General features: G+C 41.4%; 1 protein-coding gene across 1 annotated transcript in view; it reads left to right on the forward strand.

Annotated features, from left to right (window-relative positions):
• The window catches only part of MKLN1 (muskelin 1), a 1,607,387-nt gene that overhangs the window by 50,296 nt on the left and 1,541,666 nt on the right, over positions 1 to 15,425 (forward strand). Inside the window, exon 3 of the mRNA XM_044087317.1 lies at positions 6,818 to 6,906. Within this exon, the coding sequence (XP_043943252.1) occupies positions 6,818 to 6,906 (89 nt within the window). The remainder of the gene's footprint in view (positions 1 to 6,817; positions 6,907 to 15,425) is intronic.

Consider the following 15,425-nt stretch of genomic DNA (forward strand, 5'->3'; position numbering starts at 1 on the left):
GAAGCAGCTTAACAACTTTGTGTCTGGAAGGCGTGGTTTTCAGAAAAGGGCAGGAGAATCAGAGGGGTTACAGCCAACTGGCACAGTGTGTCAGGTATAAGGTGTAACAGGAGAATTTCAAACAAGCCAAAAAGTAAGGTGGACAAAAGAGTGGTGCGACCAGTACTACTGTATGGTACAGAAACCTGGGCAGTAAAGGTAGAGCAGTTGAGGAAGCTAGAGGTATTGGAAATAAAGTGCCTGAGATGGGTGGTAGGATTCACAGTGTGGGATAGATGAGGAAATGAAGACATAAGAGCAGAGGCCAGAGTAGTTCCAGTTGTAGAAAACGTCGAAGAGAACAGATTAAAGTGGTTAGAGCACATGTGCAGAAAAGAACACAGTCTGGTGAAGATGATTTTGGACAGACAGGAAGAAGGCAAGAGGAAATAAGGGCATCCCGTAAAGAGAAAGATGGATTTCTTTATTTTAATTTATTTTACATTTGTTTACTGGGAAAGAACAACTGGGCAATAATTGCCCGTTTTCAGTGGAGGCCCAGGGAGAAAAGCTCCACATAGTACATCAAGTTACAGAAACCATTCAAATACAGAAAGCGTGCAACATAGTAATAAAAAGAAGCTAGTTTCTAAAGTTCTGTACAAAAATATTCAACATAGTCCTTTTGAGGAACATTGAAACAATATAGAGAAAGTAAAATACAGGTGGATAACGTAAGATTATGATACACTTTGAAGCATCAAATCTGTTGCTACAAGAGAAGTTAATCATGTAAAGCACCATTTACAGTTACCAGTGAGAGAGGACTGGGTGTTTTAGTAGGTTATTCAGGGTCTTGACAATTACATATCCAAGAATTGGATAGATAAGGCTTCAGCTGACTTTTGAATTTGAGTTTATTTTGCATTCTGATTCTGTTAGGGAGGGAATTCCAGATTTTGGCAACTGCTGCACATGAGTACAGGGAGTCACCAAATGTATATTTGCTTTTGTATATTTCTACTAGCATTTTTATTTGTGGATCTTAGTTGGCAGTTATTGTAGAGATAGAGTAGGCCTGTTAAAGCTGGTATTTTATTGGGGTGGTATACTATTTTATGTGCCATGATAAGTTGATTAAAGTTCAGTAGGCTAAGTGGTTATAGCCAACCTAATTGTTTAAGGGCTAGACAGTGATGGGATCGATATGAGTAGTTGGTAGTAAATGCTGCTGTCTTTTTATAGCAAGTAGTAAATGTTGCTGTCTTTTTATAGCAAGTAGTTAATTTGTTTAAATCAACATTGTTTAGGTTGGTTAGAACAGGGGATGCATATAGTAGTGTGGAAAGTAGGTGAGTTCTGGCTAGTCAGGTAGTTTTTACATCAATAAAGGGTGTGAGTTTTTTTGTGAATTTTAGTTGTGGTCTGGGCTATATGTTTATCGAATTTCAGAGTTTGACAGCCAGGTTTCTATGGCAGAGCAGGATTCATGTTTTTTTTCTTGAAGAATTTGGAGAGAGGGAGCTGACTAGATCAGTTGGGATCGTCAGCATATTGTATCAAGTTTGCTTGAAGTGTGGCTGTGTGTAGGTTGTTTGTAAATAAGGTGAAAAGCAGGGGTCCTAGTATAAGACTCCCTGTGGTACACCAAGGATAACTGGAAGGAAGGGAGATAGGGATCCCATCCATTTTACGGCCTGCTTGGGGGTTGGAAAGGTAGTCTAAACCACAGCAGAGTGGATTTATCGAGTTTGAGTTCATAGAGGACAGTGAGAAGTTTGTTAGAGACTCTATCAAATGCTTTAGACAGGTCTAGAAAGAGAGTTGAAACTAGATTAGCGAGGTTCTGTTGCTGATTGACGTAATTGGTAAAACTGATGAGGGCAGTGGTCATGCTATGGTGTGTGCGGAATCCATGTTGTGTTTTGGCAAGAAGGTTGTTGGCTAAGAGATAGTTTAGTATCTGGGAGTGAATGCATTTTTCCAATATTTTAGACAATGGGGAGAGTATGGCTATTGGTTGGTAATTGGAGAATTCATGTAATGGAATTATGTGAGAGATTTTCCAGTGGTAAAGTACTGATTCTTCAGCTATGGGTCTGTTAATTAGAATAGAAACAGGGTATGCAATGGTTTTGGCAGTGATCCATAGGTATTCATCTGGGAGTTTCTTCTACGAGGGTAGTAGTTTTAGTTTGGACAGGTGTTTGGCTGGGATTGATTTGAGTGAGAAGAGGTTCTGGTTGTTTTGGGAGGTTATGTAGATCTGGGAGACTAGTGGGGGAGGAGAGGGTAATCCGTTTAAGAATTGCACTGGAGAAGTAGTCATTGAATTGAGTTGTAATGTTGATGGAGGTGTCATTTGTATATGGGGTGGGGTACTAGTTTACCTGGCTGAAGAGTTGTGTTAACGGCTGCCCAGAATTTCCATGGGTTTGAGATATATTTAGTTTAGGTGTTAGAATAGTGGGTTTTTTATCATTCCTTATGTGCTTTTTTGCTTTATTTCTTAGTTCAAGAAATATTTGTCTATTTGAGTTAGTTTTATTATTACACCAGGTGTCCCAGGCATTTTTTTTTTTTTAGAAGTAGAAGAGTGGCTTTGGTGAGCCAGGGGGCATAGTTAGATTTGGTCCTAGTGGTTCTAGGAGGGGCTAGTTGATTAAGTATGTCTAGAAAGGCAGAGCTAAAGTGGTCAACCGCCAAGTCCAGTGGAAGGCAGGTTACTTGGGGTCAGTTGCATTAATTTAAAGCTGATATGAAGTCTTCTGATTTGAAATTTTTTGTCTTGCATATTTGTTGGAGGGATTTTTTTTTTTGTGGTTTAATTTGTTGTCTTAGTAGAAAGGTGGGGAGATGATTGCTTAGACTGTTGGAGTGCCATACTGTTAGGCTGAGGAAGGACGGTTGGTGATGATCCAGTCAAGTATGGACTCTCTCGATTTATCTGTGTGGGTGGTGGTTTGTATTAGCTGCCTGAAACCATAGAGATTAATATGCTTGGAAGGTAGAGGTGAGTTAAAGGAGGGCCAGTCTAGACTGAAGTCCCCTAGGATGTGTTTCTTTTGAGAAGGATTGAGATGCCCAGTGGATTATGACTTCATGTGTATTAGTATTGTCTCCTGGAGGTATACATATACATAGTAGGATTAGATGTTTTAGGTGGTTATTCTCACCTTGGTAAAAAGGGCGCCTCATTCTGAAATTTAGGGATGTCCATGCTAATAGGGTCAATGGTGAGGTTATTTTTGAAGAGAAGGGTGACACTAACTCGTCTCTTATGTAATCTATCTGTCGTAAGTATATTGTACCCAGGTAGAGGTATTTTGTTATCTTTATTGTGTGGCTTGAGCCATGTTTCTGTAAGGAGTACTAAGTCAGGCATGTATAGTGAAAGAGTAACATGGAGTTTGTCTATTTTGTTCAGCATACTTCTAATAATGCTGAGGTCTAGTAGGTCTGCTTGTTTTCTTATGGAGTTCAGGTGATGTGTGCTTGAATTGAAGAGGATGCAGGGTTAGTGGTGGGCCTGGATTTGGATAGATATCCCCACTGAGTATCAGTTAAGATGTTAGGTTCGCAAGAGTCATAAGGTACACAAAAGCAGTCCCAATGCCAGTGATAAAGTCCACGGATAAATATGAAAAGTAAATTCCAAATCCCAAAAATAATCTGTGGAACAGCAGGCAGAAACTCAACGATAATATACCACAATAGGAACTTCACGATAAAAACAGTAGGTGACCTACTGTTTTTATCATGAAGTTTCTATTGTGGTATATTATCGTTGAGTTTTTGCCTGCTGTTCCACGGATTGCTTTTGGGTTTTGGAATTTGAGTCACAAGGTATTTGGAAATAAGTAGGTTGTACTCTAAACTGGGGTGACCTTTAAAGCAGTAGTGGTAGATTTTAAATGGGGCTAGATCTAGCATGGAATGACTGAATATGGCAGGTGAGATGTGGCAGAATTTTGAGTGAGGTACTAGGTAGTTAGGTTTGGTGGGAGACTTGGAGTAAAGATTCAGGATGAGTGAATGATGTTAGGACGTAAGTATGGCTGCTATGGGGAGGGATGATATGAGTGTGGTTAATAGGAAATGTATGATGATTTACTGAGGTAGCAGTATGTTTGAATTAGTGTTAGTAGCTGTTGTTGGGAGTAAGAGAAGACCTGCAGCAGTCGGGCATGAATGTCGAAGAAGGCAGGAGATTAGCATTGAATAGAGAGAGATGGCGACAGTTGAAATGACACCCTGATCGCAGTGTAAAAAAATGGGAAAAAGGGGGTTGATGATGTCATATATGGACCCGAGTTCCCCATTGTCTCTTCTGATGCGTGGTTTTAAAGTTAGACTTCTAGGTGCTTTCCCGTTTAGCATTTCCATCTGCAGACCAGCAAATGTTGAGCCGCCTTAGCGCTAGACCCAGTGTCAAGTTACCATGCATAGGCCTGTCCAATTTTGGACTTCTAGACATTTCTGCCTCCAAGTTGTCCAGTGTTGACCGTGCATATGTCTATGATCCATATTTCACTACCTAGTAAGTTTTCAAATTTTTTCATAGGAGATGCAGTAGACCAAAACCTTAGTGTTACTCCTTATGTTGGGGAATTCACCTCCATGCATTCAGCTCCCCTTATGAGATGAGAGATCTGAGGAGTACTGGGTATTTCCTCCTTCTGTTGTGTCACAGTCCTCCCTGGGGCTGCTTCACTTCTGTGCCCAGCTTCATCATTGCAGCATTGGAAGGTGGAATCCTGTCTAGATCAGAGCCTTCTGACCCTCTAGTGAGGGGCTTGCCTTCTCTACTGGACTAGATGCTTTGAACAGAAGGCAGCAGAAAACTGATGTGCGTTTCCATATCCTTTTTCTGACTTCATTATAAAAACATCTCCTTAATGTTGCTGAAGAAAGGGCTAGGTTTAGGAGTTTGTGCCTAGGGTACACTTCCCTGTTCATTCCATGGTGGAGACTGAAGACCCACATTGGAGTACTGGCTACAAGGGGAGCAGGGCTTTTAAGGGGTTTTGTCACTCACAGAAGCAGTTGACACTATTTACTGACACCCATTGCACACTGAACCCTTGGTGTCTTAGTGGCCATGCACTGTTGGATTATTGATGAAAAATGAAAAAAAAAAAAAACGTAATGATGACACCTCTTGGTTTACTTTCACCATGGTATATGAGGAATGACTGGGCTAGTTAACTGAGAGAGTCTGATGTTCAGGGGCAAGAAAATCTGCAAAAAAACATACTTTAAAGAAGCATGGTTATTTTGTCACATATACTGAGAAAAGGTGGATGGTTACTAGTTTGTGACCTTTTGAATAGTGGGGTGTTTCAGTGGTTGAAATCCCACCCCACAGACACTCTCTCTCTCTCTCTCTCACACACACACACACACACACACACACACACACAATTGTTTGTTGAATGAGTGAATGATCTGGCCCTGTCTGCAATCTTTGCAGCTATTCAGACATTAACTGGGCCACAAGGGTCAAAGGTAAATGCAAATATAAAAAATGGTTTGGCATAGCTGGGCAGACATTGTGTTTTTGGGAATTGGGAGAAAACTAGAGTACACAGAAAATAAACAATTATACTTCACACACAGACAGTTAATGGCAGACAAAATTTAACCCCAGACCCTGGTTCTGTGATATGGGAGCCTGAACTACTCTACCACTTTGCTGCCCATTCCCTTTCTTCTGAAAGTCCACTCTACCAGAGCAGATTTTATTTGTAATGTGAAATGTAACAGCTACGTGAGTGAGATTTGAGCATCTGTCACTTAGTTCACTCTGCATATGTTCACCAGACATTTTACATTGCATTTTATTGCTCTAAGTGCTGGACATCCTTCAGGGGTCTATATTAAGTCGGCAAAGCGGCATTACAGCGAACGAATTGGAACGAAATCTGACAACAGCGAAATCTCAGGTCAGTATCACTTGGCCTGAGCCGTGACATTGCACTTTATCCCACTGCAGTGCAATGTTGGAGTTGGTATATTTAGTTAGGGGTGTGGGGGGAGCATAGCCCCCCCACTCTGTAATGTTTTAAGTGGTGTGGTGTGTTGTGTTTTGTTGGTCTACCATTTTTTTCCCTGGGAAAAACATCTGAGACCTGGGATTTTGCTGTTGTCAGATTTCGTTCTGTATGTGTCGGTGAAGGGCATTTGCTGTAATGTCATTTCGCTGATTTAATATAGACCCATCCTTCAGGATGGTCAAAGTGAAAGATATCCCTTAGAGTCTGAAGGCTTTCATCTGGGTGTCCTGGGCTCTTCCAGAGCAGACTGCCCTATTATGCCTTCAGCCAGGGCATCCTGAAGTATGAGACAGCAGTAGTAAGGTCCTCACCATAACATTAGTGTCTTCAGGAAGGAAGTAAGCTCTGGCTTTAGGACGGTTTCACTTTCCTCTTCTCAGTAGGTATAATTTCCTGTTATTGCTAGCACTGCATCTTGGGCAGTATTTTCCTGTTGGTTATGATGAAAAAGATACAGAGATGAAGGGCATAGCTTCATCAGGTGAATTGCCAGGGTCATCCCACTGAGAAAACTTGGATAGAAAGCTAATAAGATAAGCTACTTGTCCTAATGCCTGAGGCAAAGGTTTGTGAGGTCCTGCTGCTGGAGCTTGTATCTCAGATGCATCATTAAGGTAGATAACGTGTAATTGTTTAAGTAGATAAAAGGGACTTGTGAAATTAAGGTATCCTTCAGATATAAGTACATGAATCATAATTCTTAAAACAGTATGAATTATACTGCATGTTTATGTGGAAAACTAATTGTATTCTGTACTTTTTTTTTTTTTTTTTTACTGTAGTGGCCTCAAGAATGACTATAACAAGGAAACATTCACTCTGAAGCACAAAATTGATGAACAGATGTTCCCTTGCTGCTTCATTAAAATAGGTAAATATTGTCTTACCTTCTCCCAGTCTTACATAGTTGTTACTTCACTTTGAAATTGATGGTCAGATTATTAAACATATACGTTAATAAGTTAGAATGTACTTAAATCAACCTGGCAGAAAAGGTAACAGTATTCAGTTGTTAATTTTGCATGTGCAGCAGCTTGTGTAACTGATTTCTTAAGGAAATAATGTAGTTGCCTTACAAGAAAAGAAAATGTGTAGTGTTTTTACTAAAACTCATATTGTTTATTGCATCAGCAGTTTCTAAACAAGCTGCTTTAATGTTGTCTGCTTCAAGAGAAGATCAAAATAGGTTACGAAGGAAAGTATGAGATAGTTTGAAGTCCACACTTTTGATCTAAATTGACTATTTTCATCTGCGTCTTCAGTATCAGCATGTATGAATATCCCCACACATAGGCATAGAGCTTTGACAGTTATTTAATTAGCAGTATCTTTTAGACTGTACCCATCCGATGTTCTTCGTCTTCCATTGCTGCAGTCCTTACTATTGGGTATAGTCCGCATCCAGTCGGCCCGAATACCAGAGTATAAGGCTGACGTCGGTCCATATCCTCAGTCTTTAGTGCAGGTTGGCGTTCTGAAATATTTGAATCAGAGTTGGCAACATTTTGGTTTTCTTGCCTCAGTATTTAACCGGATGTCAGAAAAAGTGAATAACTGTATTTCTTGTGGGAAACAAATTCCTCATAGGGATTACCATACATTGTGTATACCTTGTTTAGGGCCTGAGCACGGCGTTGTTGGTTGCGCTCTTGTGCTAAGTTTAACAAACGCACTATTAAGAGGAGGTTAGACTGTGCCAGATTAGTGTTTGGGAAGCGTTGCAATTATAAAATGCCGTCGGATGCTCCGGCGCCGCTTCATCCAAGAAGCGCAAGGACAAAACAGCGAAGCCTAGGGTTGATGAACCGGCAGTCCCGGACGTCGGTTCTTTAGATGGCTCAGTGGAGCCAGAGGTTTGGGAGTTTCTATAGAGTCTCAGGCAGAAACTTTACTGTTACAGGATGTCCCTCTCAGGAGGCAGGCCAGGCTGAGGGGGCTTCTCAGGTAACTATTCTTCCCTCTCTTCCCAAAGTAGTTAGAGCCTCTCCTTCTGTTGCCAAAACTTCTTTTAGAGGTAGGCCAACTTCAGCTTCAGTAGGGGCTTCTCCTAGCCTTCGGGTTCTGTACCTAAGAAACATATGCTTAAAATGGCAGAAGATTTGATTACTATGATTAGAGGTTCTATGGGCCCTCCTGATAAGAGGCCTAGAGTGGAACCAGAGTTTGACAGTTTTGAACAGGGTTCAGGGGCTTCTGAATCTTCTGCGGAAGATTTGCAGGAGTATCCTCATTATTCTGATTCTGATGTGGATGATGCCACTCCTTGACTTCTCCGCCTGAGGATTTGTCATTTTCAGAGACTCTGCATTCCATGCGGGAGCACTTTAAATGGGAAGGCCAGGATTACTCTGATTCAGGAAGAGGCTTAGGGAATTCTTGTTTTACCCCAGCATAGGCCCTTAGCTATACCTCCTGTGTTGAATGTGGTGGAAGATGTTTTGCAGAGGCTTCCCTGAACCCTGATTCTTTGCCTCCTGCTCCTGTTAAACCTGATAGGTACTATAGGGTGCAAGCTCATAAGTATTTGTTTAAGAGTCGACCCAGAAACTGTTTCTCAAGGGCCTAAAGGTGTTAAGGCCTCTGTGGTTAAAAATCCTGTTCCCACTGACAAAGAGGCATAGATAGGTGGGGTAAGAAAGTGTATACTTCTTCCACTCTAGCCATGAGAGCGTTGAATTGTCAGTTTCACATGCTGAAATATCAAAATTATCTCCTTTCACAATTGAAATCTAAGGTGGATGCTTTGGCGGAAGGTATTGATTGTAAAGACTTGCTGGATTTAGTTTATGTGTCTGAACAAGTGGGCAAGCATTCTTTGCAATGTGGTTTTGATGCTGTGCAGGCCTCCTCGAGGGTGGCTGCCACTAGTTCTGTTCTTCGCAGGCATGCCTGGTTGAGGGATCAAAATTTGGCTGAGCATGTTAAGACAAGGATTTTGGATGCTCCTTTACAGTCTGATGTGTTGTTTGGTTCACCTGTGGAAGCAGTTTTAAAGAAAATGGAGGACAAAGCTAAGTCTATGCAAACTGTTAAAGATTTTTTGCAGGTACAGCCACTGAAGTTTAGTAGAAATTGGCCTGCTAAGGGGTGGACATATCCTGCTTATGATTCCCAGTCTAGGGGTAGGTCTAGGCGTGGTAGGGGCAGGGCTCAAGGTTCTTTTAGGCCTAGAACAGGAGTTCACCTGCTCAGACTTCTGGTGAGGGCAGGGGTCAGTCCTTTAGTAAACAGACCCAATGACCGCCTTTTCCACTGCCAGTAGATTCTCGTCTGGCAGCTCCTTTGGAAGGACAACTGTCTCTTTTCAAAGAAAATTGGGATTTAATTACTCAAGACAGATGGGTGTTGGACATCATTCAACCAGTCCCTGCATCAGAAAGGGGCCTAGGATTTTATTCGCATGTTCCTAGTACCAGAGAAGGGGAACACGTGGAGACTGCTTTTGGATTTATCTCTCCTCAACACTTATCTGGACATTCCCAAGTTCAAGATGTTGGCGTTACAACAGCTTTTACCCCTGCTGGGCAAAGATCACTGGATGGTAACTTTAGATCTCAAGGAAGCTTACCTTCATGTGCATATCAGGCTAAGTTACAGGAAGTATCTGCGGTTTCAAGCTGGAGATTCTCATTATCAGTTCGCTGCATTGCCCTTTGGCTTATCTAAGAGTATTCACAAAGGTTCTGGCTCCAGTGATAGCTTACTTCAGGCTACAAGGACTTCAAATCTATCCTTATTTAGGCGACTGCCTGATTCTGGCTCAAGAAAAGGAAGACCTTCTACAGCATCTGGAATATCTTATAGCAGTGCTAAGATGCCTAGGGTATTCTGTGACCGAAATAAAGTCCAGTCTAGTACCCTCTCAAGACATGTGCTTTCTGGGTGTGAGACTGAATACAGCAGCCAGATGGCCTTTTAACCCCGGACAAACAAAAGAGTCTGTCACTTTACTTCCATCAACTATCTCATCAGTCCGTGCTGACTGCAGAGACAGTCCTTCAAGCATTAGGGTTCATGGCATCTTGTATTCTGGTGCTTCCCAATGCCAAACTGCATATGAGGAAGTTACAATGGTATCTCAAAAATGTATGGACACAGCACTGCCAGGATTTAGACACTGTCATTCAAATAATACCTTGCCTTCAAAGAGAATTTTTGTGGTGGGCTCAGGAATGTCATCTAAACAAGGGACTCTCTGTGACCCGGCCAGAGGCGAGTCAGATTTTACCGACGGATGCCTCAGACATTGCTTGGGGAGCTCATCTAAATGGAAAGTGGATACAAGACAAGTGGCCTGCCAGACTACAGCATCTACATATCAACATGAAGGAGATGTTAGCAGTCCGGTTCGCATTGCTGGCTTTCAAGGAATTACTTCTTCCAGGGCAGGTGTTGATTCTAACAGACAACACAACTGCCATGTGGTACTTCAACAAACAAGGGGGAACACATTCTTATCCTCTATGCAGGCATGCAATGATTTTATGGGAGAGCACCTAACTCTTCAGGCAAGGTTTCTGCCAGGAGCACAGAACTCCTTAGCAGATGTGTTAAGCAGACAAATCATGGATCCCCACAAGTGGAAACTGGATCTTCATGTATTTCAGACATTGACAGTGTCATGGGGAACTCCAGACATAGATCTGTTCGCTTCTCCACTAAACCACCAGCTGCCACAGTTTTGCACAAAGGGGTTTCATCACACAGCTTGGAAAGTGGATGCTCTGTCTTTCAGTTGGACAAACCTTCCTCTGTATGCCTTTCCACCTCTGCCTCTTCTTCCAAGGGTACTGTTAAAGGTCAGACAGGACAGGCCAAGGATGATTTTGATAGCTCCAGATTGGCCTCGGCAACACTGGTACCCTCTACAGTCTGGTAAAGAAGCCTCCATGGCCTTAACCTTTGATTCCTCATCTGTTATCCCAGCAGGACGGTCATCTGCTCAATGTCAAGCTTCACTCTCTTCATCTGACAGCCTGGCATATTCTGTGTTGAAACACAGCAGGTCTCAACTTCCTCAACAAGTTTTAAATGTGATTATGGAAGCTAGAAGACCTAGTACAAGGAAAGTGTAAATGGAAGAGATTTTATTTTGGAGTAAAGCAAAGAATTTGGAGATTTCTGAGCCTAATTTGAGTATGGCTCTTCAATATCTTACTGAGTTACTGGACAAGGGTCTGTCCTTCTCTTCCATCAAGATTCATGCTGCAGCAATCTCAGCTCACTATGATTGTGACCCACCATTGTTTTCGCATCCTTTGTTCAAGCAGTTTCTTAGAGGGGCTAAGAATATAAGACCCCCACGTAGAGCTCCTACTCCTGCTTGGGATCTCAATTTTGTGTTGGAAAAACTTACTCTACAACCTTTTGAGCCTGCGGCTACTGCTGAATTGAAATATTTGTCATGGAAGACTGCTTTTTTGTTGGCTATTACTTCTGCAAGAAGGGTGTCTGAGTTGCAGGCCCTTATGGCAGTCGAGCCCTTTTGATTTTCCATAAGGATAGGGTATCATTACGTACTAATCCTTCCTTTATGCCTAAAGTGGTTTCTAGTGTGGCTTTAAACCAAACTATTCATTTGCCTACCTTTTATGCAGACCCCCAAATAAAGGGGAAAAGATTTTGCATACTTTAGATGTACACAGGCTATTGCGTTATTACTTAAGCAGGACTAAGGATTTTAGGCAGTCTCAGCAGTTGTTTGTTTCTTTTGCTTTGAGTTCAGGGCAAGCCTGTGTCAAAACAAACTATTTCTAGGTGGATTGGCTTTTGCATTGCATTTTGTTATTCCCATCATGGCAAGGAGGTTCCAGCTGGGATTAGGCCTCATTCCACTAGGGCTACTGCCACTTCAACAGCATTCCTACGGGGGGTGGCAACTAAGGATATTTTGGAAGCAGCTACTTGGAGTTCAGTGCATACTTTCTCTAAGCATTATCACCTTCCTATCTATTCTAAGTCTAGGGCTGGTTTTGCCACAGCTGTTTTGCAAGGCATGTTGTCAGCTCCTGCTTCTTTATGATTTGCCAGCCTCCCTTACCTCTGCTTTGGGATTCTACCCAATAGTAAGGACTGCAGCAATGGAAGCCGAAGAACATAGTACAGTTTTGTACCTAGCATAAATGTAGATGTTCGAGGATTCCATTGCTGCAGTCCATTACCTCCCTCCTTCCCCTCTGTGTTTAGGGGTGGTTGTGTAGGTGATTTACCTGCTTATATTTTTGTATATATTGGTCATGTTTTGGTGCAGGTATTTTGGGCCTTGTCTTTTTAGGGTCTTCTGACATCTGGGGCAAGAAAAGACTGAGGATATGACGCCGGTCATGCGCATTAGTACCCTGACGTACTGACGTCAGTCTAATGCGCCCTGACCGACGTCAGCCTTATACTCTGGTATTCGGGCCGACTGGATGCGGACTATACCCAATAGTAAGGACTGCAGCAATGGAATCCTCGAACATCTACATTTATGGTAGGTACAAAACTGTACTTTTTCTGTCATTTCCATGTGTTGGCAGTCACAGAGAAGACTGCATTTTTTTCCTAATCCAGCTTGTTTGGTTCAGTTTGTCTGCAGTTCAATTTTCTTGATCTGCCTTTTTTTGTTTTCAGGAGTAATTGTCTTCCCACTTTCAAACCCTGCCCCATTTGTGTGTATAATGTCAATTTTTTTTGTATGTACCTCACTTACTTTTAAGTGAAACGTGAACAATAAAACATATTCATTTGAATGGGTGCTCAATACTTTTTTTGCCACCCCTGAGGTTATGAAGCTTCAAATTTGATTATATTAGTTTTAGGGATGAGGGGGTTCACCTCCTGCATTTATTAAAACTAATATCATCAAATTTGAAGCTGCATAACCTCAGGGCAGGCACAAAAAACTCTTGAGCACCTCCTCAAGTAAAAAAAGTGTGTTGAATACTTTTTGCCTAAATTGTTTCACTTGTCTGGGTTTTTCTTCAAAGTAAAGATTCAGGATGAGTGAATGATGGTAGGAGGTAAGTATGGCTGCTATGGGGAGGGATGATATGAGTGTGGTTAATAGGAAATATATGACTATTTACTGAGGTAGCAGTACGTTTGGATTAGTGTTAGTAGCTGTTGTTGGGAGTAAGAGAAGACCTGCAACAGTCAGGCATGAATGTCGAAGAAGGCAGGAGATTAGCATTGAATAGAGAGAGATGGCGACAGTTGAAATGACACCCTGACCGCAGTGTAAAAAAATGGGAAAAAGGGGGTTGATGATGATGATGTCATCTATGGACCTGAGTTTCCCCATTGTCTCTTCTGACGCGTGGTTTTAAAGTTAGACCTCTAGGTGCTTGCCCGTTTAGCATTTCCATCTGCAGACCAGCAAATGTTGAGCCGCCTTAGCGCCAGACCCAGTGTCAAGTTACCATGCATAGGCCTGTCCAATATTGGACTTCTAGACATTTCTGCCTCCAAGTTTTCCAGTGTTGACAGTGCATTTGTCTATGATCCATATTTCACTACCTAGTAAGTTTTCAAATGTATTCATAGGAGATGCAGTAGACAAAAAGTAGACTTCAAAGTAGTTTGTGGACTTATTTAATGTTGTAGTTTCTTACTTGGAAGGCATTTTGATCAACAGCATCTAGAATCCACTAAACTGTTACACAACTGATTATGAAAGGCAGTGGGCCATTGTGTAGTTGAATACCATAGTACATTGTATTATTAAAATATACAATGCCTTCATGCATTTATCTTGGTGAGATTTTTTTGTTTAAGCCAGTTTTGATAGCATTCTGCAGCTCTGCCTAAAGTAGTCTGTATTGATTAGCATTTTTAATTCAGTATTCCCAGTCTTTGTCAAAAACCTTAATACATTTTTTTATGTAGAGTTATGAAGGATGATTCAGTCCATCTTGGTTGCAGGCTCAGGTTGTCAGTGCACTGAAAACCTACTCAGGCTCTAGCCCCACCCATAATGCCCTTAGCTGGACTTTACACGTTCTTTGCCATTTGTTAAGTTCACAGCACTGAAAAATGGCACCAGTTTTTGAGTGTTTTTCATTTGAAATTTTCAAGCTTTTCATTTTGATTTCTTAAGGTCTTATCCCTTCTTTTTTCTATACTTTGGGATAATTCTGTATTTTTCTGAGGTTATATTATCTGTCTCCTCCCTACGCCACATTTTTGCTGTTGTCCTTCCTTCCTTGGTTTCTTACTTGTTATTTATATTTACCACTGGTTAGGTACATAGGTTTATTAGATTTTGATAACATGTTTGAAGGATTCCAGAAACAGTTGCATTATCCAAGAAACTGTAATGCTTCTAAGAGAACTGTCAAATACATGATTTAATGATGCTGCTTCTTTTGGGGGCCAGTTTTCATCTTGTCTTAATACATTTTTTGACATTCCTAAAGAATTGACAGGCTGAGCTGATGGGCTGATTTGTCATCAAGGTTCTTTGAGTTAGATTTGTAAATGGTAACAGGGATATATCCTGTATAGGTGACAGGATCCTAGTGATGGTAAAGGAAGTCACCACCTTCTAACATGGATTTTCTTTATTCCTTATTAATATTTTCTAGTATTATGACACCCATCAGTGTCTGGCAGAGGAATCAGGAGGTTGTATTCTGGTCATCATGGCCTTTCTTTTGAGTCATAGCTTCAGAAGCAGTGTTCGCTGCCTGTTGAGAACTGAGGTTCACAAGTTGCCAGTCTGTATGGACAATGATACCTGAGTAAAAGGAGCCAAAGTGTTGTATAGTAAGATATGTCATGCCGAATTTCTTTGTGCGTGTGTGTTTTTTTTAAACAAATATATTGCCATGTTGGTGCTAATCCAGCACAGGACAGAGCACTTTCAGTTAAGCAGATGGTGGGAATGGTTGACCTCGCTCTTCTTGTTTGTGCTGCTTGAATAGTAAATACCTGTTATGTTGATTGTTTGCTTCTTGCTAGAGATTTGGTGTCTGCCTACTCTCTTCTTGGTTGAAGGGGGCTATAAGTACTGTCCTGAAACCTATTTAATTGCATTTATTTGAAAGGAAGGAAAGGCACTCTCTACATGGATACATATTGATCAAGACTGAATAGTCGTGTTTGAAGTGGTGGAATCTTGCTGGATGAGACGCGGGTTTGAATTTTGGCACTTTGAATGCCTCAGCTGTCTGGTAGGAATAATACCTGTGGTTTGTTTGTCCATGTTGATTTGAGATAGACTGTCTATTTACCCCTTTTTAATATTTTTAGTCAGAATGGGGAGTGTTTATCTTAGCATTTTGTTTTGACTTGTAGGCCTACTGTGAAGGTTAGAGTAAAACTCTCTACTGCAGCACCATTAGCTTCTGGTGTTTTAGTAGTCAAGTATAGCAATTTCTGTTTACTTGACTCTGCCCTGAATGTGGAGGT

This window comes from Protopterus annectens, chromosome 11.part0 (genome assembly GCF_019279795.1).
Source record: "Protopterus annectens isolate FY-2018-M chromosome 11.part0, PAN1.0, whole genome shotgun sequence".
Taxonomy (NCBI): domain Eukaryota; kingdom Metazoa; phylum Chordata; order Ceratodontiformes; family Protopteridae; genus Protopterus; species Protopterus annectens.